The 21,906-nt window shown below is 53.6% G+C and overlaps 8 protein-coding genes across 8 annotated transcripts; 4 read left to right on the top strand and 4 right to left on the bottom strand.

The window, feature by feature from the left end:
* Positions 1-359: 359 nt before the first annotated feature.
* Positions 360-1,999, bottom strand: PV07_00337 (uncharacterized protein). Its single transcript, XM_016386779.1, has 2 exons — positions 1,905-1,999; positions 360-1,843 (listed from the first exon to the last, which is right to left on the bottom strand). Exon 2 carries the CDS (start codon positions 1,751-1,753, stop codon positions 1,121-1,123), a length of 633 nt encoding a protein of 210 aa, XP_016253707.1. The 5' UTR covers positions 1,754-1,843; positions 1,905-1,999; the 3' UTR covers positions 360-1,120.
* Positions 2,000-3,127: 1,128 nt separating this feature from the next.
* PV07_00336 (uncharacterized protein) lies at positions 3,128-5,235 on the bottom strand. Its single transcript, XM_016386778.1, has 7 exons — positions 4,821-5,235; positions 4,709-4,746; positions 4,574-4,659; positions 4,144-4,510; positions 3,955-4,076; positions 3,575-3,872; positions 3,128-3,508 (listed from the first exon to the last, which is right to left on the bottom strand). Exons 1-7 carry the CDS (start codon positions 4,986-4,988, stop codon positions 3,478-3,480), a joined length of 1,110 nt encoding a protein of 369 aa, XP_016253706.1. The 5' UTR covers positions 4,989-5,235; the 3' UTR covers positions 3,128-3,477.
* Positions 5,236-5,979: 744 nt separating this feature from the next.
* PV07_00335 (uncharacterized protein) lies at positions 5,980-7,833 on the top strand. Its single transcript, XM_016386777.1, has 5 exons — positions 5,980-6,150; positions 6,269-6,306; positions 6,381-6,680; positions 6,758-7,049; positions 7,115-7,833. The coding sequence occupies exons 1-5, from the start codon at positions 6,105-6,107 to the stop codon at positions 7,654-7,656; spliced, it is 1,218 nt and encodes a 405-aa protein (XP_016253705.1). The 5' UTR covers positions 5,980-6,104; the 3' UTR covers positions 7,657-7,833.
* Positions 7,834-8,246: 413 nt separating this feature from the next.
* PV07_00334 (uncharacterized protein) lies at positions 8,247-9,341 on the top strand (the record flags this gene model as incomplete). The annotated part of the gene is made up of 1 exon (XM_016386776.1): positions 8,247-9,341. The coding sequence occupies one exon, from the start codon at positions 8,247-8,249 to the stop codon at positions 9,339-9,341; it is 1,095 nt and encodes a 364-aa protein (XP_016253704.1).
* A 275-nt stretch (positions 9,342-9,616) lies between these two features.
* Positions 9,617-13,547, top strand: PV07_00333 (uncharacterized protein; the record flags this gene model as incomplete). The annotated part of the gene is made up of 5 exons (XM_016386775.1): positions 9,617-9,958; positions 10,029-10,317; positions 10,407-10,466; positions 10,552-10,860; positions 10,914-13,547. The coding sequence occupies exons 1-5, from the start codon at positions 9,762-9,764 to the stop codon at positions 13,545-13,547; spliced, it is 3,489 nt and encodes a 1,162-aa protein (XP_016253703.1). The 5' UTR covers positions 9,617-9,761.
* An 884-nt stretch (positions 13,548-14,431) lies between these two features.
* Positions 14,432-17,992, bottom strand: PV07_00332 (uncharacterized protein). Its single transcript, XM_016386774.1, has one exon. The coding sequence runs from the start codon at positions 17,840-17,842 to the stop codon at positions 14,513-14,515; it is 3,330 nt and encodes a 1,109-aa protein (XP_016253702.1). The 5' UTR covers positions 17,843-17,992; the 3' UTR covers positions 14,432-14,512.
* A 160-nt stretch (positions 17,993-18,152) lies between these two features.
* On the top strand, positions 18,153-19,492 carry PV07_00331 (uncharacterized protein). The gene has a single exon (XM_016386773.1). The coding sequence runs from the start codon at positions 18,290-18,292 to the stop codon at positions 18,992-18,994; it is 705 nt and encodes a 234-aa protein (XP_016253701.1). The 5' UTR covers positions 18,153-18,289; the 3' UTR covers positions 18,995-19,492.
* A 1,832-nt stretch (positions 19,493-21,324) lies between these two features.
* Positions 21,325-21,845, bottom strand: PV07_00330 (uncharacterized protein; the record flags this gene model as incomplete). The annotated part of the gene is made up of 2 exons (XM_016386772.1): positions 21,325-21,624; positions 21,687-21,845. The coding sequence occupies 2 exons, from the start codon at positions 21,843-21,845 to the stop codon at positions 21,325-21,327; spliced, it is 459 nt and encodes a 152-aa protein (XP_016253700.1).
* Positions 21,846-21,906: the final 61 nt, after the last annotated feature.

The raw sequence follows: 21,906 nt of genomic DNA, 5'->3' as shown, positions 1-21,906 counted from the left end.
CTCTCCTTCAGCCCTCTTCTCTCAGTGACGAGCGTCAAGGTACGAAGGAAGGAAGTAGAGAAGTAGCTAGGGGTTGAGGGGGTTTTTTCGGGGATGTTGATATTCCTCCCGTGACGAACACAGCCTGACATTGCAGTAGGGTCGTGACCATGGATACTGGAGAGGTGCTTAGGTTTGGGATTCGTCTAAAAACGAAGAGAATCGAGATAGTGGTAAGGGGGCTGGATGGGTGGGGATGGCTTTTGTGGGAGAGTGTGAGTGTGCGTGTGAGTGCGGGGGGATAGGAGGTGTAGATGTGGTTGAAGAACAGGATGGAAGAGCCGGGGGAAGAGGATGGTGTCGATCGCGAGCACACGCGAGCGTGGAATCACAGAGGGAGGAAGAAGGAGATGGAGATGGTGGATGTCAAGAGGTAATGGTGGGAAGAGATCTTCATCTGTCTCGGTAGGTAGCTGGCGCGCTTGTAGGCACATACTGTACCTCTTGCAAGGACCCTGGAGAGGCGTTTGGAAGAGGACGTGACCGATAGTATGTTCGGAGTTCGAATTGGACTTTGAGTTTGTCCCGAGTCTGAATTTCAAGAGCGAGGCCGGAGAAGCAGTCTTGGTCTGGTCCAAATTTCCTCGCGTTTCCATCTCCACCCAGCAATATCTCGGCTCAGCGCTGGCAGGGCGGAGCTGACGCTGGGTGATTGCATTGTGAGAGCTCTGTCTCCTATCTCATTCAGGACACTGAGTTTTATTGCTGTGGATCGCTCACCCAGTTTCAGCCTGAAGAGTCCTGTCAGTCAGCGCCTTGTTCCTGTCCGTGGCGTGGTGCGAGACAGGGCTTGAAAAGGCCTGGTGAGCTTGCTCTGGTTAGGCAAGCTGAGCTTCACATTTGCTTGCGCTGCGACTTCTGGACGAAGCAGGGTGTAACCACACCCTCTTTCGCTCTCACAGAAGCGTAGCAGTGCGGGTTGATACAGCTGAGGACGTCCTGGCTGTAATCCGGGTAATGTGCCCCTTCGCAGATCCCGCCACTTGTAGTATTTGCCGAGGGTTCGGCCATGACGATATCTGGCTCGTACATGGAAAATAGACCAGACCTTTTCGAGGAGCGTTGTTTGTTGCACGGGCTTTCACGAAGGTTTTGCGACTTTGCGACTTTCGCCCTTGCCCGTCAGGGCATCCTTCATCTCCTTCCAACTTGCGGGAACCATTGCGTTGCCAGCCTCACTCGTGGCCACCACGACGCCGAACTCATTCCCCGCCGTACTAATGTAGTAGTTCCTCTCATCACCCAAGCTGATCACCGTGGCGCGAATGATGTCGCCGACGCGGTACATGTCGTTGATGACGATCTTGTCCTTTTCGTGCGTGCGGATGTCTTCGCGCCGAAGGATGCATTGGAATTGGAGGTCGTCGTCGGTGATCTGGGAGTAAGAGATGATTTCGCTGGCGGAGACGGCTCCCGACGAGGACGGGTCGACGATGGCCAGGATCGAGGCGCCGAGTTCCCTCTGTCGGACCCTCGTGACGCGGCAGAGAACGGCAGAGCCAACCTTTGGCAATGAGTTGAGGGAAGCTATAGCCGTGGCTTGACGGGGTACAGAGACTGTTGGCTTGCCTGATCTGTTCGGTGCCGGGGTGATGAGTGATTGTCCCAGGATAGAGGCGAGGATGTTGTTCTCGTAGACGTGAGTTCCCGGACCTGGAATGTGTGAAGATGTGCTGGCCAGAACCTGGCCCGGTACGACGGGCGAGGAAGTCATGGTTCGTGAACTGACCCCAACAGACCTGAAGACCAAGGTCTGTCTATCCTCTCCAAGCGCGAGAGATTCGAGAAAACCAGAAGAAGCACTCTGGGACAGTCGGAGACTTCTCAGTCAACGAGTCATGAATCTGTGGTCGTGATTCTTGTACCTTTACCTAGAGAACTGAGCACCAACAGACAGACGCTAGAAGTCGAATCATTCCACATGCATTTAAGTGAAGGTAGACAAGGTTGTAGCACAGAGAACAAGGAGTAGTGGGAAGAAATGACGGCCTGCGATGCCAAACATCAAAAATTGATACAAAAGCAGCCGTCACGTGATGACTTGGAAGATTCAGCCACAGTCTTGGCAAGATGCTCTGTTGTGGCTGAGGGGCTGTGCTGTTGCTCGACTCCTTTGTGGCTCATGACTCTTTTCACCATTCGGGCGAATTCAAGCATGTTGATGGCATTTACACCGATGACAACTCTCTGCCCGCAAGTGGAGAAGACCCAAAGATCATCCTGCAGGTGAGCTATCAGGAGAGCTTCCTACGAAAAGAAGCCCAAAGGGAGATAGATGAGGTGATTGGTCCTGGGCGTCTGCCGACATGGTCAGATCGACCAGACCTCCCCTATATACTGGCTGTTGTCGAAGAGACATTGCGCCGACCCGGAATCTCGCAAGTTATTCGCACTTCTGGCCCTTATGTTGCTCAGGGATGCCGGTGACCTTGATAGGGTCCCCGATGCCTCATGCATTATCGAAGACTAAGAGCTATATGGGCTATACGTTCCCAGCTGGAGCTGCCACAGTGAACTGTGTACGGATCAAGTCATTCACTCAAGGAAGTACTACGTTGTACGCAAGACCAGTGGCAGCGAAAATGGGAACCTTGCAGATCTGGACCATCAACCACTCGCCCGAGAAATGGAGAGCTCCTCGAGACTTCGATCCCAGCCAGTACCGGCCTGAGAACACTGCACGAGTCGTTTGGAATCAGCCCGGACACACCGAAAAGGCTGCACACCACGTTACAGGACGGGCAGATGGACCTCCGTCGATGGTGAGGATGAGGAAGACCTTGTCCCCTAGACGAGGCGGCTTGAGAACCGCAAAGCGAATGGCAGGCTTCTGGGGATCATCACTAGAACGGGGCACGAGAATGATACGTACGTCCTCGCCGAAGTGAGGTCTAGCGATACACCTGAATATAGCCTAGCTTCATCGTTATGGGAATCCTCCTTTATATGTTTCGATTAGTTTCGCCCACGCGAGACGACCAAATCCTATGAAGCAAAACTGAAAGGAACGTCGGCCTTTGGCTCCGGAACGCGGAGACATCTGTGTCACAGTCTGGTTGTGGGCGAACCGGGAGATTGCCAGATTCCTCTAGACTTCTTTACCCTTACACGTTCCCACTACTACGATCTGACTATGTTATCACCTGCTAGACCCTGGCGCTGTGCCTGAAGGTCGAAGTGGTATAGAAATCCGTTGCGGAGCAAACGTTTAGCCTCGTCCCCCAAACTTATTACGTCGTCCCATTCTGCTTGATTGTGCTCTATGGTCATATAAATGGAGATCGTATTTCCTGATCCGCATTAAGCCCTACCTGCCCGAGTTAAAAGACCATGCTGGTTTCAGGGAAATCCTCTTAAGAATGAAAGAAAAGAGAGCAGTCTGCTTTGGTCCTGTGAGCCGCTTGAACAATCTTGTGCAAGAAGTTGTGGTAAATCTGGTTACTCCGGTCTTCGCCCAAAGACCACATAGCTGGTTCATCATGGTTAATTTTCTGTCCCGGCAATTTACAGTGTCATTAGGAAAACATGTACTCACAAATGATAGTAGCTGTGAATAGCCCGGTTCTTGACGTCCCTGCGGACTTCCAAGAGAAACGATTCGACCTCGGCAGCAGTCCAGTGCAGACAACGTGTGAAGAGCATGATGGTCAACCCTTGAATTCCCTCGGTCATGTTGACGGTCTCGAACAAGCCCACCTCCTTGAGTCGCTGGTCTTTCGGCCACGATCCGACGGGGAGTTTAAGGATGTGTTCTTGAACGTCCACGAACCCGGCCTCCTCCATCAGCCGTTTCAAATGTTGCGGCGAACGGGCGTCCGTTCCGAATTGAATGCCTATCCTACATGTAAGTGGAAAGTCTCCCTGACTAGCGAACACAAGATGGGAAGAGGGAAAAGGAAATCATTGTTCACGTACTAGCTTCGAAAAATTTGGCTCCCCATTGGAAAAGCGCTGAATCCTTTGGGAGAGACCCGTCATCACTGAGGAGATAGGGGTGTTTTTCGTGCCACTCTACCCACCCACCAGGCTTGACAAACCTGTACACGTCGCTTTGTCAGTAACTTGCCACGAAAAAGCAGAGTTATCACAAAGAGGTGCTCCTACTGGTAACATTGACGAATGAGTTTCGGCCAGTCTCGGATTGCGCAGACGAAATTGCGGTTATGAATATAGTCAAATGTACCCTCATCCCATGTCCACTCAGCCTCTGCATCATCAATCTCAAAGCTGCAATTTGGAGGCACCCACTCGGGTTGGATGGGACTCAGGTCGGTGCCCGTGACCACAGCAGAAGGGAACATGTCGGCAAATTCAATGGCCCAGATACCTGTGCCAGTTCCGAGATCTAGGACTCTGGCCGGGTTGGGGTTGATTGGGGCCCAGAACAGTCGATCGCCCAGCAGGTGTGTCTGCATGGCATGCTGCATATCTAGTCGTTCGGCTTCGGCATCGTCATTTGGGAAAGCGTACTCTGGGACACCCGTCAGTCCTGGTGTCGTTGTCACTTCCTTGATTTTGGCATGGCAGAACCTACGGGATCGACCATAAGAATGGTATCGCCGGCCATATTCCCAGACACCTCGAGTAATGCTGGACGCCAATGACGTTAAGTCGCTATGTCTGTTCTCGTCAGCTGTCTTATGTCCCTAGGGGATCCCGGATTGTGTACATTGATTCTCCATAGGCAGAATCTAAGTCTGCGGACCTCTGATGTGATATGGAAAAGGTCGATTAGCAAGCAGCTACCTTGAAGACGAAAGGCACAATGCAATTTAGCCTACATCAACTTCGATGGGCTGGTTCGGATCTGGTTCCGGGGATGGTTCAGGGTGTGAACTTGGGCCAGGCCCAGGATCTTCTGGCGGACGTTGTTCCGCGGTTGGTGGCTCCGAGGCGGGCGCGTCTGAAGATCCAGTTATATCAACAGAGGTCGGGCCTTGTGCTGGCATATCCTGAGAGTCACCACTTGACTCTTCAAGCGGCAAAGGGTCAATGTGACGGACAAGACCTTGGACCAAGCCCAAGGTGGCGTTTCGAGGTGTAATGTATTCCTTCCACCAACTAGCCCCCCACAAGCAGGAGCCAGCCTTGAAGAGGGTCCATCGCGAAGAGTCAATGACACTCTCTTAGAGTTTGGTGCTGTGGTAGCAAACAATGTGCGAGAACTTGGATTGGTTGGAAGCACGGACTCCCCAGTGGGGAGACAGACCACAGAGGATGAAAACACAGAGTCAGAAGTTCAAGGTCGTGCAAAATCTTGAAATGGTAGGACCTCGTCCGGAAATGTAAGGAGGAGCCCATGGGTAAGCACGATGGCTGTTGGTTGTTGTGCAAGTCCCATCGGCGGTGTAACTAGCCACATCGCTTAAATCCTAGGCTGCTCATCGTCGTTGTATAGGGCTTAGGCAATGGGTGAATGCTCCCTAGGCGGCCCGTAAGGGTCCGTTCCGGCAGTCTCAGCGTCCCAATAATTCCACAAGTACTCTGCCTATGGCTAGAAGCCCTTTCCAGGCAGCTAACTGGCTCTAGTTAGGCAGGGAAGAGTGTTTCACTCCGGTGTTGAAGTCAAGGCGCTAGACGAGGCGGACGAACTAACGAGGCTACGCCTGTAGCTAGACTATTCCATCAACATATTACCTTCGAGTGGGATGCCAATGATGCCAACCTCTGCTCCTCACTCGCACATGAACATCTCTATATCCTCTCCGCTGACGTGTCGTCCAAATCTTGATTCAAAGACCAATCAAGCTCCTGCCCGCTATCACAATGTTCTTGCAGCTCAACCCCTCCCTTCGAGTGTCTGCCAGCTCATCCACTCAACTGGACGAAGCTCGGCCCAGATCCATGTCCAATGAACAACCCCACGACCCTGGGCGTCATCAAGGGCTCTCAGATGACTGACTTCAGACCCTTTGCCGACTGCGCTCTCTCAATAAAAGCTGGACTTTCTCGAATCAAACCTTCCGTACCCGCCCTTCCCTGCTGCTTGATCATCCTTTGCGTCGCCCTCCCCACCCTTCTTCCCCTCGGACCGTTCTGTTGGCAGAGAAGAGTGCATCTGCAGGATGACTGACCAGGAAAATCCGGTTCACGTTCTCATTATAGGATCAGGTATGGTTGGGCTGGCGTCACGCGGTCCTCTGTTCGGCTCGCCTATCGTCGTATTGGACATGCCTGGCATTGAGGGCGTCATCTGCCATGAAACAAGCTAAGCGAGTCTCATAACTAGGCATCGTCGGCCTCCTCATTGCCCAGGGCTTGAAAAAGGTACGGATAGTTGGGGCGGCAAAGACAGCAATAGGCCAACCTTGACTGACAATGATCCATGTGTCTCTTGTTAGATTGGCATCTCCTATGCCATCTACGAGTCTGAAGTCTCTGCCACAGCCTACCGACCGCGGGAATGGGGCATGTCAGTACAATGGGGCCTGCCGATGCTCGCCGATTGTCTACCCCAAGACCTATTCGATCGAGTCTACACCGCTGCTGTCGACCCGACCTTTGTTCCACCTGATCCTGGTCATCTCCCAGCCATCAACGGCCAGACTGGTGAGGTGATGAAAAATATCCCTTTGCTGCGCATGTATCGCGTTTCCCGTCGGCGGTTCAGGAAATTGTGCTCGGAGGGCATAGATGTCCAGGTAAATTTCTGTGGCTCACCGTCCACCTTCGTCGGGCGCCGTCATGAAAGCTGACCCTACCTTCCAAATCTTCAAAGTACAATAAAAAGCTTGTCGATATCACCTATGATGATGGTAGCTCGACTGTGACAGCTATTTTTGGGGATGGGACCGAAGCCACCGGGACCGTACTGATTGGAGCTGATGGGGCACAATCCCCGGTCAGAAATATCATATTTGGAGAAGAGGGCCAGCCATGCAGCGTCCCTTATTCCGCTGTTAATCTGCATGTCTGTTACAATGATGCCGAGAAAGCCAAGTTCGTTCGCCAGGCTCATCCCATCATGGCCATGGGCATGCACCCCAATGGCTATTGGCAGTGGATTTCGAGTAAGCATCCGCCTCTCGCAGTGGTTTTGTCTTCACAATGCCATGAATCCTAACCACCAGAATAGTCCAAGATGTGCCCGACCCTGATGATCCGGCAACCTGGGTCTTCCAACTGCAAACCACATGGCACAAGAAAGAAGGGGAAGAGGTAACTTCGCTGGCCAACTTGAAGGCCAAGGCTGAAACCATGGGCGAGCCCTTCCGCTCCGCCAACCTGTGGATTCCTGAAGGAACAAAGGTCCACAGCAATAATCTGTCATATTGGATTCCTCGGCCCTGGGATACCCGTAGAGGCCGGATCCTCCTTGCCGGCGATGCTGGTCATCCCATGACTTTCCAGCGAGGTCAAGGTTTGAATCACGGCATAGCAGATGCCAGAAGCCTGGTCCTCAAGTACAAGGATGCCCTGGCCGGACTGACGACCTTCGAAGAAGCTGCGGCGGCATACCAAGCCGAGTTGGTAGATCGCGCAGGCGAGGAAGTTCGCTTGTCCAAGGAGAACACGGAAATGCTCCATGATTGGGAGCGGATGGCGAAATCGCCCATCATGCAGCGTGGGGGTCATCCAAGAGGAGAAGATCCTGATGCAAAAGCTAGTACGGAGTGATGCCTCCTTAGTCATGGTATGCTGCCAGACTAACGAGTAACATTGAGGATTTAAAAAACCTTCCCATGGCCAATTTTGGCTCGCTCTCGTCGAAGATTGACCGTTGTGTTCTGTAAAACGACACAAGGCCCTCGACGGAACAAGCATAGATGTACATAAAGTTGAGCTGCATACTCCGGTGAAGAATATTAAGTTAGCTTGTTTCACTTCTTCAATTGGGGGCCACCATGCTCAAACGACCCATCGAGACCTGCAGCACATCGCTTAGATGTAGCAGGCCATCCTCGGGCTGTTTCGACGCACGACTGGACCAGCACACTGCATCCCGAGATCGCGCATGCAAGCGGCGTCAAAAGGGGATTGGTGCCGGTACTTACTATCCTCAAATGGTTTCTCTCTTCGTGGATCCTTTGGCCGTAGAATCTTTGATCCAGAGGCAGGGTTCCATTACTCATTTTCCTCCACACCGACGGGTATTGGATCACACCTACCCTGCACACACGCTTTTTGCTTGTCAGATAACACACCTGGTGTTTTGATCGAACAAACGGTCCCAAAACCCGAGAAGGACATCCTAGATCTCATTCACAATGTCACCGTATCAGGTGGCCCCCGTGCATCTCGTGGGCAGTTTCCCAGCCCCCGATGCCACCACGGCATTTTCCAAATGTTCCACAGCTCTGAAAGGGCGTCTTAATGCCATCCCTGACGGTGAACCAGGATGGCGTTGGAACTTCACCATCGGCCTGGTGCAAAAGAAAGCCACGGAAAACCCGGCGATTGGTAGGATCTGGCGTGAGTATGACGAGAAATACGACCCTTTGCCGGTGAAGGAGATGCCGGCCGAGGATGTTGCACAGCTCCGTGATGCCATCAAGTCGACCTCGTGGAAGCTCGGATATGCTGAGGACGCCGTCGAGTCATATAAGGTCTTTTGCAAGTTGCGAGAAGACGGCACAATCGAGAAGCACGTCCGCTTCCAGGTGTGTTTGCCGGGAGTTTCGAGTCTGGCCATTTTCGTCAAGCCTGCATTCCAATATCTTGTAGAGGATCTCGCCTACCAAGCCATGCTGCAGGAGACGGAGGCGATCACAGCGGCCATCCCCGCAGAGGATCTCGCTGTTCAATTCGATATTGCGAGTGACTACATCAAAAACGAAGCCCAACAAGACCCATCTTCCTACCTGGGGGCGCTGAGAGAGGACTTCCACCCGCCTCAGGAGGATGCCATGGAGCGGTATTCCAGCCAGTACGCCGGCTTGATAGGAAAGGTCCCAGGGGAGGCATACACGGGTCTGCACATATGCATGGGCAATATCAACAATAAGCCCGTCCTAGCGCCACGGGATATGTCTGTCATGGTCACACTGGCTAACCGGATCATATCCAAGGCCAAAGCCAGCAGACAGCTACAGTGGATTCACTTTGGCTGTCTGGCCGAGTGGAAGGACCCGACGCCGTACGCCGCGCTGTCCGGGCTGGAGGACAAGAACGTCGCCGTCTACCTCGGCCTCGTGTACCCAGATGATCTGGAAGGTTCAAAGGAGAGGGTGGCCGCGGCGAGAAGTCATTTGGGGAGGTTTGGCGTCGCCCCTGTCTGCGGTCTAGCGAGAACATCGGAGGAAGGTGTACAGTCGGTCCTCGACATTCTCAAGGAACTGACTCCGGATGCTGTTGTCGTATAGCAAACAGACGTTGCTGGTTGTCTGAGTCCTTACTCTCTGGTCCGCGTAGACTGATGGATCGAACACGGCACGAAGAAAAAGCGCGCAATGGGTGTTAAAAGGAAAAGGGTCGGTGTTGATGTAGGATGTGGCCCTGCTCGGTGGCTAGTGGGTGGCTGTGAGGCTGATAAGGCTGATAAGGCTGAGGGGCTAGCCTCGTAACGCGACCACGAGTGGCCTCATGTGCGCAGCCTGACCAGCAAGCAGCCATCGCACTTTCCCTGCATCTGCATCCATGTACCTCCTCGCAGAATCGGTGCACTTGATGACGAAGAGCTCAGGCGACTGCCAGCATCAGATCTCCATCCAAGATCCCCAATATCACTAGCCGGAGACCTACTGTAGATGCTACGGGATTGACCGAAACTCTCTTCGTTGCCAATGTCCTGGCCCACAGCGGTGGCGGGTGGATGGACATCCGTCATCCTGCTAGCGACCCTCCTCCTCTACTATCAGCTTACGCGAGGCATTCCATCTCGTCAACGACCCGAACAAGCCCCACGGTCGAAGTTCGGGGTGGTACCAGTGGATGGCTCTCGGCAGGGACTGGGAACACAGTTGCGGAGGGATGGGGTCGAGTGAGTAGAGAGTTTCGCAGACAAGACCTTAGAGCAGAGGAAATCGAGACTGACCATCTCATTTGTTCAGTATCATCTTCGTCCACGGGCTGGGGTCAAACCCAGACAGCACATGGCTGGCACGATCACCGCGCAACGCCACGGGGCCGCGTCAAAGAGCGGGAGTTGACGGGGATGGAGTATGTTGGGTTACCGATCTCCTCATTGCCGACATCCCTCCGGCGGTACGCCGCAAAACTCGGATCTTCTTCTATAACCACGATTCATACTGGCAACGCGGAGCCGTTCAGACGCGGCTATGGAATCTCGCAGGAAATTTACTCCAACACCTCCAAGGCAAAATTCGACAGACCGAGGAGGTATGTCAGGACATGATGAAATGCACATATCATTGAATACTTGATGAAATACTAAAACGGTTCCCTGGCAACTAATACCAATCCAATAGGAAAAAGCGCGAGATTTGGTTTTTGTCGCATACAGTTATGGTGGCCTCCTTGTGAAACAGGTGGGAAATCCCCAATCTCCTTTCCCTTCTTGGATCCTGCTATACCCTCTCCCATGAAACCCGCGCATGTTTCTCATTCCGGTAGGCTTTGATACGGGCAAAGAATGCTGCTCTTTCTCAAGACATCGTGAATCGGACCCGTGGAATCGTCTTCCTCGGGACGCCCCATCGAGGATCCAATTTTACTCTGCTAGGATCGTGGATCGCGTGGTCTCTACGGCCGTTGGGATCGAATCAAACACTTCTCGATGAGATAACATACGACTCGGTACACCTCCAAGACCTCCATGAGCAATTTGTACAGGCAACCGGCCCTAATCTTCAGATATACAACTTCTTCGAAGAGCGTCCGACCTACCTCGTCGACATCAGATTATTTCAGTTGAGCAAATTTGTGAGTGTGAGAGAGGGTTTGGAAGTTTTGGCCAGTGCTAAGAGGAAGTACAGTGTGTCAAGGAACAGTCAGCGACATACTCCGACTCCGCTCAACATGTCTACAGTGTAGGTCTGAACGTCGATCATTCCGGCCTGAACAAGTTTGGGGCACGGACAGCAGCATACGAGCTCGTCCGCGACGCACTGATGCAACTCCTCCCACCTCCACTTCAGAAGATATACTCTGTGCCTCGGGGTCGAGTGCAGACATATACAGCTCGGCAAGACCTCTCGCAGAGCATCTATGAAGCTTTAGGGGTGACCTTTGACGATGGGGCCGCCGAGGTTGACGGAACTGTCCGTGACTTCCAAGCAGTTGTCATCCACGGGATGGGTGGTGTGGGCAAGACACAGCTGGCACTTAATTACGCCGAAGAGACTCGTGAATGTTACAACCCCGTTTTCTGGATTGACGCTCAAACAAAGGAGACAGTTCAAATAAGCTTTGAACGGGGAGCAGCCGCCCTGGGACTGACGTTCCGGAACCCCCCAACCGCTGACATAGAACTACAGGCCTTCCCTGCGGTGGCTGGCGTGTGCTGCTGGTTTTCTGAGCGGGACGAAGGAGACCCTCGATGGCTGGTGATTGTTGACAACGCGGACGACACATCGTGGCGAATCGATGAAATTATCCCGCGCGGGGTTCGAGGGCATGTCATTGTGACAAGTCAGCACCGACAGACTCCAAACTTCCTTGGAGGATCCTGCAAACTCGTCGAGGCTAGGGAGCTGAGCAGGGAAGAAGCTCGAACTCTACTAAAGGCCCACGTACGTCTGACCGTTGGTAGTGGGTGGGAGCAAGAGCTCGAGGGAATGGATGATCTTTGTGACTTGGTGGTTGGTCGGCTTGGATGTCTAGCTCTGGCGACAGAACTCGCAGGACTCTATCTGAGCGATCAGCTATCCCATTTTCTCAACGACACGAATGTGATGAAATCCGAAGCCTTCCGCAGGGTCTTCCGACAATATCTGGATGACTTCGAGCGACATCAGGATGAGCTTCTTCAGGGGAAGCCGTTCCAGCGTCTCTCGTCTTATCAGAAGACGGTATGGACTGTGTGGGATACAAGCTTGGCGGCCATCGAGAAACAGTTCCCACAGAGTCACACGAACCAAATGCTGACCTTTCTCGCCCAATTTGACCGAGGACAGGTGGAGAAGGAGATGTTTCGACTTGCTAGTGATGGGTGGAGTGACATGATTGATCAATGCGAATTATCTGAAGATGGAATACCCGAGTGGCTTCAATGCATGGTCATACGCCACAATATTGGTTGGGATGACTTTCACTACCGACAAGCGACTCAACCGTTGATGCGCTATGGGTTGCTTCGCCAAGTAGATGGCGAATGGTCAGCAACGACGATGCACAATCTGGTTCAGTGGCGTGCGAGAAAAGCTGGAGAGGAGATGAAAGTAGTCTGGAGACGATGCACATTGTTCTTCCTCCTTGCGGCAGTTTGTCGGATTAATCGCGACAAAGAACGATCCTTGTTCCGACGGCATTTAATCGCGCATTTGTTAGAAATGAACATCGACTACGGCGATTTGGTTCAAGAGTTGCAGCTGAAGGAAATACCACTCGCCTCACTAGCGCAAGAACTCCTGGGAGTGTTCTCCAGCGAAGGTCGATGGCAGAAAGCAGAGGAGCTGGCTCTCCAAGTACTGAAGGTAAGAAAGAAGGTGCTTGGAGCGAGGCATCATCACACATTGCAAAGTATGGACAACCTGGGGAGAGCATTACTGAATTCGGGAAAGTATCAGGAGGCGGAGAAGTCATATCGGGAAATATTGGAGCTGAGGATAAGGGCAAGAGGAAAGAAGAATGTCGAAACGCTGCAGTCGATGGGTGCTCTTGCTTTCACGCTGAACCAATTAGGAAAGATTGAGGAGACAGAAGAGACACAACGAGAAGCCTTAGAGATGACTGGGGAACTAGTAGGAAAGGAGGATCCTTTCATGCTGAAGATGCTTAGTGACCTAAGCATAATGCTGCTTGGGTTAGAGAAATGTGAGGAGGCAGAGAAGATACTTCGAGATGTATTACAGGTACGGCAGAGGCGGCTAGGAAAAGAGCATCCAGAGACACTGGAAACCATGAATAATCTAGGTTGCGCATTACGCGGTCTACAGCAGCTCGATGAGGCGAAGAGCATGTGCCAGGAAGCAGTACAAGGCTTCGAGAAGATGCTGGGAAAAGAACATCCTCGAACACTGACCTCGATGGATAACTTCGCCGCGGTACTCTACGCACTACAGGATCTGGAAGAAGCCAAGACAATCTTTCAGGAGGTGTTCCAACGCGGAGAGAAGGTGCTGGGGAAGGAACATCCAGACACACTGATAAATATGAGTAATCTAGCTTTGGCACTGGGCAAGCTGAATCAGTATGAAGAAACGTGGAAACTATGTCGGGAAGCGGTGCCACTGATGGAGAAGGTGCTAGGCAAGGAACATCCAGACACACTGGCAAGTATGCATAATCTAGCTTGGGCACTGAACAAGCTAGGGCAGCATGAAGAAGCGTTGAAACTATGTCATGACGCGGTGCCTCTGATGGCGAAGGTGCTGGGGAAGGAGCATCCCTGCACACTACACTGCGGGAGGCTCTTGGAAACATTATCGAAGCGTCGAGATGGGCCTTGAAGATGTTGCCGGAACGCAATCCATCCCTCTCAATCAAGCAGGAGGACAGTGTCTGGAACGATGAAAGAAGAAAATGAGGTTCCGTGCGCACAGAACAAGGATTTTTGCCGACGGATGGCCGGTTCCATTGGAATACATCGAATATCCGGTCTGTACCACCCTCCGAACGGCTGATGTGCGAGGCCCGCGAACTCGAGAGCACGGTATATCCACCTACGCAGCATCAGGATGGCGAATGCAACGAAGGAACCCGCGCGGGGTTCTGTCGACCGGGTTATGAAGCTTAGGCCTGCATGCTGGAGAGGTCGAGAAATTGGCGCAGTACAGGTTATGGAAGCACTCGCCGCCGTCGTCAACACGAGCTCGATTCTTCATGTCCAATGCCGACGTCATGGGTTGCGGAAAAAGGCAATCGGAATTGCTCTCACCAGGACTGCAGTCATCCCAGGCCACAGGCACGGGGAGGCAAGCGCAAGCGCAAGAACAGGAACAGACGCCATCGCGCGCGCGGGAGGCTGGACATGACATATCTGCCTTCATGGAACGATAGGCCAGAAGAGCACCAAACAGCTTGGGCGACCATCTCCAACGGGTAGGTCTGAGGGAAGCAACGTATGAAAAGTGCAAAGGCGAATGGGAACGGGACAACCTCAGCCTCGTGGGTGATGGCACCAACCAACACCCACGTTGCAGAGGGCTAGGAGCCTTAGGGTCCTCATGATTCGCATGCCCGAATGTTTGAACACGCTGGGATGTCTGCCTACGTGACTAGGCATTCACAACATTACGATAAAGGCGATATAAGGGGATTAAATTGCAGATGGGAATAGTGATAGAGCAAAATGTGGGGTTCGCATCTACGCATTCAAGACAAAGCCTTTTAGCCGGAATTGTATTTGACTTAGTTGCGGCATGTTCCAGGTATCTGTTTCTAGCCCCAGCCTGGACGGCGAGCATGGTTTGTCTCAATTGGTCTTGAGAGTCTTCTGCTTCTCGGCGTCTCTCCCGACACCCCGCGTCCCCCGGACGAGCAGGCCTTTCCTCCTCCGCACGCCGTCGACGTACCGTTTCGCGACGTTCTCCCGCTCCCCGTGCACGCCCAGGTCCTCGAGCTCCTCCTCGCTGCGCGGGACCCAGAAGGGGTCGACGTCGTCGACGACCTCGAACCCGACGAACTGCAGCATCGGCTGCGCCAGGCCCGAGGTCCGCTTGCGGATCTCCTCGCTGAACCCGAACGACTCGGCCACGGGCAGCTTGGCGCTGATGGTGAAGTACGGCGTCCCCTCCAGCAGGGCCTCGGACAGGATCGACCCCCGCCGGCGCGTGAGCACCGAGTACACCCGCCCCAGCACCTCCGGGGTCGCCTGGATCGTGCAGCTGTACATGGCCAGCAGGATGCGCGGCGACCAGTCCAGGAAGGCGGCGCGGATGGTCTCGCGCACCGACGTGATGAGCTCGCCCGTCAGGCGGCCCGACTCGACTGCCGCCGACGAGGTCGGGTCGCTGCCGCCGCCGTTGTTGGGAGACAGGTCGGTGGCCGGTGCCGGTTGCTGTTGTTGACTGATCTCGTCGAGGAAGACGGCGACGCCCTGCATGGGTTCGCGACAGAGCGCGCCCTGCGAGGTCGCCAGTTGGAACGCGTATGCGATTGTGTCGGAGAAATCCTGCTTGGGCGACGAGTGTTCCACCCCGTCGGGATTGCTGCTCTTGGTCCCGGTCCCGTTTGGGTCTCCTTCCCTCTCGGCGATCTCGTGCTGCTCGAACAGGAATCGCTTACAGGTGTGTTCTCCCGTCGCGTCGATGAAGAGATTGGGGCCGACCCGCCGAGGACCAAACCCGCATATCCTAGGCACCACCTTTGCCCAGACCTCTTTGTCCTCTTTGACCTCGTCGAATGCTGCCTGAAGCTGATCTCGGAACTCTTGAAGGGAGAGGTGGCTCCTTTCCCGCCCTCCGGTGTCGTTGCCTAGGTCGACTATCTCCTCCTTTTCAACATCGGCAGAGTCTTTCGTCGTCTCTTCCTCCTGTGCTTGCTTTTCTGCGTATAGTCTTCTGATCGACCCTCCATTGTTGATGAGAAACTCCGTTACGTTCTGCGGCAGAGGTCTCACGCTCAGTCTGACAGAGAGGGTCTTGGATGCCGTCACCGCGATCGCCGTCCCTCTGGGCAGATCTTTGTTCTTCGGCGGTTCCATCTCCTCGGCCTTCACGATTGTTTCTCGATATGGCACGATTGGCTCGCCAGGCTGGATGTCACATTTTGCAAATCGCTCCCGCAAGTCTTTCAGGCACCGTTCGAGATGCAGCTCCCCGGCGGTCAGAATGACATGCTCTCCACTCTCCATCTGCTCATAGACAGCACAAGGATCACTTTGTTCGAGCAGTTTTAGCCCCTTGATCATCTTGTTCAGGTCCGTCGGGTTCGTGGGTTCCAGTGCAACTCTGACGATAGGCTGGCTGAGCGTGGAAACACCGGCCAAATTGATGGCCCCTTCTAGTTGCGAGCACAACGTCCCGGTCTTGAGAATGTGGCCTTCCAGCCCTTCGATCCCAAAGACTACTCCTGCGGGTACTTTGTCCAGCGGCTCTAGTGATCGGCCCATGAGGAGATAGAGAGCCGTGATGGGTACCTTCTTCGGCTCTGGCGAAGCGTGAGGGAAGGCTGGATTGAACTTGGGTGGCAGAACGTAGACTTCGTCTCCGACCGAGAGTGACCCGGAGTAAAGTCTGGCAAAACCGATCAAATGTTCCGGATCTTCTGGTTGCTCTGGCGTCATCCCCTCGTCGGTCTCCTCGCCTATCCTGGCCGTATTTAGTCCATTCGTTATAGTGTCCACACCAGTCGCGCCTTCTGTCTCGGCCTGCGCTTTGGCGATCTCAGCACGTTTCTTTCGCGCGAGCTCCCTGGCTTCGTCTGCCGTTAAGATGGTGCCCAGTTTTCGTCTCTTCGAGGGGAGTTCACTCTCGGGGATGGCAACCATCTTACTCACGTATGCCACGACTGGCGCAGAGCCAGAAGTGTCGAAATTGATCATGGAGTCTTTCAAGGACTGGTCAATACTCTTTGAACTGACCAGATCCTCAATCATTTCGGGCAACCGACTGGCTTGGGCTGTGGGAGGGCTTGGTAAGTACTCGATGACGGAGACGAGAAGGGCTGTTGAGAGTGGCAGCCACGAGGAAAAGACGGCTTGTAAAATGGCTTTGGAATCCCTCGACCTCGTGATGTGGGCGGGCAAATTGATAGACAGAGACCTCGTTATCTTCTCCAACAGTGCTGGATCGCCCCGAGCGCCATTGATGCCAACCGTGGCGTCGTAGGCCTGCCAGATAGGCTCCAAAACAAGTTGCACGAAGATTGGTTTCAAATTTCTTCCTTTCAGGTGCTTCTGACCGAGCACCTTTTTGGTCTTTGGATCCAGATAGAAGTCACCCCACAGGACCTTTTCCAAAAGGGATCTTTTGATACCTAGCTTCTTCTCATATATGCCCGCGAATTGACGGACAGTAAATGCCCACCCATCTATTGCGCTGGCGAAGATGACATTGTTCTTCTCGGGAGCGAAATAGAGGTCCTCGTCATCTCGCTCCTCGAATTGTTGGTCCAGGTCTGCCTCGGAAGCAGTCTCGCTCATTACATCCTGCCTTTGCTGCTCTTTAGCCGCCCTTTCCCGGTCAAGCTTTTCTCTCCACATTAGATGCTCTTCCATGCGCTCGCCTTGAAAGAAGCCTCCTATGACGGCATTCACGCCCTCTAGGACTCTCTCCAGATGCGAGTATGCCTCGCCCGGGGTCATTTTTAGTTCGGTCACCAGCCTGTCAATCTTGTTGATCACGAGCAATGGTTTCAGCTTTTCTAACCATACCTGTCGAAGCACCGTCACCGTCTGCGAACACACCCCTTCGACGGCATCAACCAGGACGACTGCGGCATCGCACAGCCTGGAAGCCGTGCTGACCTCTGACGAAAAGTCAATGTGACCAGGGCTGTCTATCAGGTTTATCAAGTATTCCTCCTTCTTTGCCTCTTCGCCTTCCGTTTGTCTGCGCATCATGCTGAAGTACAAACTGATGGCGCTGCTCTCCATGGTAATTCCCCGTATCTGTTCGTCCGGCCGTGAGTCCAAATAGCGGACCTTGCCTGCCATCTTGGGGGAGATGATCCCATTGGTAGCAATAAGTGAGTCTGTGAGAGACGTCTTGCCATGGTCGACGTGTGCGAGAATACAGATGTTGCGGATGTTCTGGGCGTTGGACTGCAGCGCGACCAGACGCGACGGCGGGATGGGGGGCATTTTTGGTCTGGCCTGCTAAAAGGGATCTCTGGATGCAAACGAGCGTGATGCGACCGTGAGCTGATCAGTCCTCTCAGTCCCTCACCCTAAGATTGCGAGGATGGTCCAGGCGCAATACGAGTAGGATTCTGGCTGCAACGCGGAGGGAGGCGCACAGAAAATCAGAGGTATGACGCACACAACCGCCTCACAAATATTCGGCGAGGCTCCCGACTAGCCTCGTAGCCTCCCCGCTGCCAAGTCTCTGGAAGGCCAAGCCCGCAATGGAGACCGCGACAGAGTCAATTTCGCTCGCCATTTGTATCTGCGTCTCCATTCAATTCGTGACCCTCGCTGTCGCAGACCATAATGCTGGGGCAGCTCCGAGGGAGGATCTGAACTTTGTGTCTCCCTTCATATTCCTCTCTCTGGTTCTCTCTCCCGTAACTAAGAGTTACGAGATACACTATGGAGAACCAAACGCCTCGAAGAGCTTCTGCATCCGCAACGCAGATTTACCTGCTAGCATACAATGCCATCTGCCTCGGCCTGTGGTCCGTCATAACCCTCCGAGCCGTTTTCCTCATTCCCACGCTGTTCGCTCTCGGAAAGCCTCAGGGTCTTCTCGACGCTCTCTTCCCCTTTCTCAAATGGACCCAGACCATAGCCCTCCTCGAAATCCTCCATGCCGCCGTCGGCCTCGTCCGGGCCAGCCCCATTACAACCGCAATGCAGGTCGCGTCGCGGATATTACTGGTCTGGGTTGTTCTAGACATGTTTCCAGAGATCGTCTCGACGACAAACAGCTTTGGGAAGTCGGTACCGGGGTCGACATCTGGGCCGATAGCTTTTGCGGGGATCTTGATGGCTTGGGGAACCACAGAAGTCATTCGATATGGGTTCTTTGTGTGGAAGGCAGCCATAAGTGAAAGAGTTCCTGCTGGCCTCACGTGGCTCCGATACAATACCTTTTTTGTCCTGTACCCCATTGGCATCTCCAGCGAGTGTCTGCTCATGTACCTGGCTTTGACGCCGGCAGCGAAACAAGGACAGCGGCTCGATTTGCTGTTGAAGACTGTCCTACTCATCTACGTGCCAGGGAGCTATATTCTCTACACTCATATGATGGCTCAGCGGCGCAAAGTCATGAAGGGCAAAGGAAAATCTGCTTGAGACACGCATTAGCTGCAGGGAATGCTTGATTGATGGCACACGGGGCTTGAGAGGCTCATGCATCTGGGAATACAGCCTTTAGACAATCTTCAGGCCGGGAATCAACCAATGACTGATGCAAAGACATGTTCAGACCAAACCAGTGCTTCAATGCCTTAGGCGGAAGGCGTTGTTCCAAGTCAGTTGCGAGATAAGGAGTGCAAGGATTCAATGCGCAAAGGACACCGCCACCTCATGGACTCGGATGAGAATGCCGTTCCTGCAGATCGGCTTCGACCTCGAAACCAATGTCCCTCGCGTCTCGGATGGTCAGACAGAGTTATATGACAAGGAATGGATAGGAGATCAAGTTAATAGCCCCAGAGTCAGAGCCTATGGCGGCGTCCATGTGTTATTGTTCTCCGACTTCGCATGCTCTCAGAGCTTACGTGGCACTCACCAGAGTGTGTCGCTTCTATAGCCACTTACCATCCGCTCTCAACACGCTCGCCTCCTCCGTTACTGCAATCTCGCATCGTTTAAGATTTGGCACAAGCATCATCGTCCGCTTGGCGCGCCGTTGAGACTAGTGGCCGATCTCCACTCCGCCGCTAACCACTTTTCTATCTTTTCTCCTGGACTATTACGCTCTAAAGCCAGCCTCGTTCTCAACCCGCACAGGCAATGAGGGCATAATGACTATTCCGTACTCTGCAGCCAGGCCAGAGACGCCGGTACATGATTCGAAGGAATTCCTAATGGGAAAGCACAACTTCCTTGGGCCCCTATACTGTGATGCACTTACGCGGCTGAAACGAAATGATCACATCCCCTTCACGAATGCTTCCTTTCCTGTATATATCGGCCTAGTCTACAAGTATAGCATCTACTTCCTCCCTTCATTCTTTCAACCTTCACAATAGTAGGATAATATTTGACATACATTGCCTAACCCCGCCGACCAATCTGCCACTCATTCTGGTCTTTCGTTCTGTCACTCATTTACAATATGCATTTTTATACTCGTCCTCTGCTCCCTTTAATCTTGCTCACCTTTCCTCTCGCCCAGGCCAGTTTGGGCTCTTTGATCTTCTCCCCCCCCACCGACGTCGATCTCCACGGCTCTCCCGGCACCGGCCCAGCTTCATGGCCTCAGGGTCCCGAGCCTGGTGCACCTAAGGGCCCTGATGGCCCTGTGCACAATGCTCCTCCCCCAGGTCCACCAGGATGGAATTCTTGGTCATCAATAGAGACTTTCTGGACAACGACTCGTAAGACGATTGAGCCAACTACCTCCAGTTCCAAGACCACGCCGGCTTCAACCACGCCAACAACTCTGTCTACGAGCACGGCTACCACCACGACGATCATAATAACCACGACCACTGCTCCTATAACCACGACGACGACGACAACCTCACCGTCTACAACTACGACGACAACAACCACTATCCCAACAACTACAACCACCACTACCACGACCACCACTACTACCACAACGACGACGACAACAACAACTACTACTACAACTACTACAACCACCACCACAACCACGCCCACCGTGACCCCAACTGGCTGTAATCCTGGCGGAGCTCAACCAACCTTCATCCTCATCTCCAGCAACAGCGGCACGACCTATGACGGCGAATACGTCTCCGAGGTCAACATCAACAACGTCGAAAGGCTCGACTTTGACTCGTCCGAGGGGGACGCCATCGACTTCACCTTCAACGACGACTGCAACCTCGTCACCACTGCGGACGGCAACATCGCCTATGTCACCACCACGACCGAGTTGACCGAGGTCTTTATGTTCCCGCCCGGCACGGCAAATTACGACGCCCTGGTCTGCAGCGTCACCGCGGCCAACACGCTCGACTGCGCGATCGGCGTCCGCGACTTCGCCACGTGCCCGGCCGATGGGAATCCCGTGTTCTTCGAAGACGGTGCGACGGCGGGGTGCGCGGGCATCACGTTCAGCCTCGTGTATGTGTCATAGGTCGAACAAATGATGGTGAAAGAAGAGCTAAAATTGGGGGGGAATCCAAGAGGAGGAGCAAAGGATATGATGACGAAAGGGCAAAGGGACATCAAATGGAATCGCGGGCGAAAGAGGTGGAACTGCGAGAGATGTCGTTTCGGAACACAGGGCTAATCTTTTGGTCGCTTTCTTTTCCAGCTATCGCGGTGTGCAAGCGTAACGCAGCCTTGCCGAGCCTGCACGGCAGACGCGAATATGAAGACTGCGCAGGGCGGACCCTTTGGTAGAAATCCTCCGTAACTGAATAATCATATTATCTGCACTATTATTTGGAAATTTGGAAGACGGAAGATTTTCGAGTTTCCCAGAATCAATCGCCGGTTGCAATAAGACATCGAGAGCTATTGAGAAGGTCGACACGGCGGAAGCGTCCGTTGTCGGTCGGGAGGAGGAGCCCGCATTCTCTTCCATTATGACCACGCCCGCCAGAGTCGAAAACGCCGAGCTCGATGGCGGAAAACTTCATGGACTCCAGATCTTCAAGACCGGGAACTAGGCCTAGCGAGAACATCTTCTCGTCAAAGGAGCCTCCTATTCCGCGGTGACAGCGGCCAGAAGACGTCCGGACGTCCCATCTGCCTTCTTTGCCGGACTTGGTTAACTTCGCGGTCTGAACTGGGGCACCCAGGGTTAGGAGGCATCCTGGTAGCACGCGACCAAATGGGTCCTGACTCTCGGTATTGACTTGAGCAGCGATGAAGGTGACAAATGACTTCCTAGTATCGCGAGACGTTGTGTCGAAGTCCGCTGTTGGACGACACTGGCCAGCCCCGACACTGCCGGTAGTCGGTCCTTCACAAAAGATAGCTTGCCTCTGGTGTAGTTGGCCATGTTCGCTTGCCACCACGCGTGAATGGACTGAGGCTGTGGCTCGCGTAGCAAACTTTTCATA

The sequence above is a fragment of the Cladophialophora immunda genome (assembly GCF_000835495.1).
Source record: "Cladophialophora immunda strain CBS 83496 unplaced genomic scaffold supercont1.1, whole genome shotgun sequence".
NCBI lineage: Eukaryota > Fungi > Ascomycota > Eurotiomycetes > Chaetothyriales > Herpotrichiellaceae > Cladophialophora > Cladophialophora immunda.
The sequence above is the reverse complement of the archived record's forward strand: the minus strand, read 5'-3'. Positions and strand labels throughout refer to the sequence as shown.

What these genes read in the sequence shown, in the direction of transcription:
- PV07_00337 (XM_016386779.1), bottom strand. Translation starts at nt 1,753, where the DNA reads ATGACTTCCTCGCCCGTCGTACCGGGCCAGGTTCTGGCCAGCACATCT.
- PV07_00336 (XM_016386778.1), bottom strand. Translation starts at nt 4,988, where the DNA reads ATGCCAGCACAAGGCCCGACCTCTGTTGATATAACTGGATCTTCAGAC. An exon ending in ACCAGCCCATCGAAGTTGAT is followed by an intron (nt 4,747 to 4,820) that starts GTAGGCTAAATT and finishes ATATCACATCAG; the next exon opens with AGGTCCGCAGACTTAGATTC. An exon ending in CTCATTCGTCAATGTTACCA is followed by an intron (nt 4,077 to 4,143) that starts GTAGGAGCACCT and finishes CGACGTGTACAG; the next exon opens with GTTTGTCAAGCCTGGTGGGT.
- PV07_00335 (XM_016386777.1), top strand. Translation starts at nt 6,105, where the DNA reads ATGACTGACCAGGAAAATCCGGTTCACGTTCTCATTATAGGATCAG. An exon ending in TTGCCCAGGGCTTGAAAAAG is followed by an intron (nt 6,307 to 6,380) that starts GTACGGATAGTT and finishes GTCTCTTGTTAG; the next exon opens with ATTGGCATCTCCTATGCCAT. An exon ending in CTATTGGCAGTGGATTTCGA is followed by an intron (nt 7,050 to 7,114) that starts GTAAGCATCCGC and finishes CCACCAGAATAG; the next exon opens with TCCAAGATGTGCCCGACCCT.
- PV07_00332 (XM_016386774.1), bottom strand. Translation starts at nt 17,842, where the DNA reads ATGCCCCCCATCCCGCCGTCGCGTCTGGTCGCGCTGCAGTCCAACGCC.
- PV07_00331 (XM_016386773.1), top strand. Translation starts at nt 18,290, where the DNA reads ATGGAGAACCAAACGCCTCGAAGAGCTTCTGCATCCGCAACGCAGATT.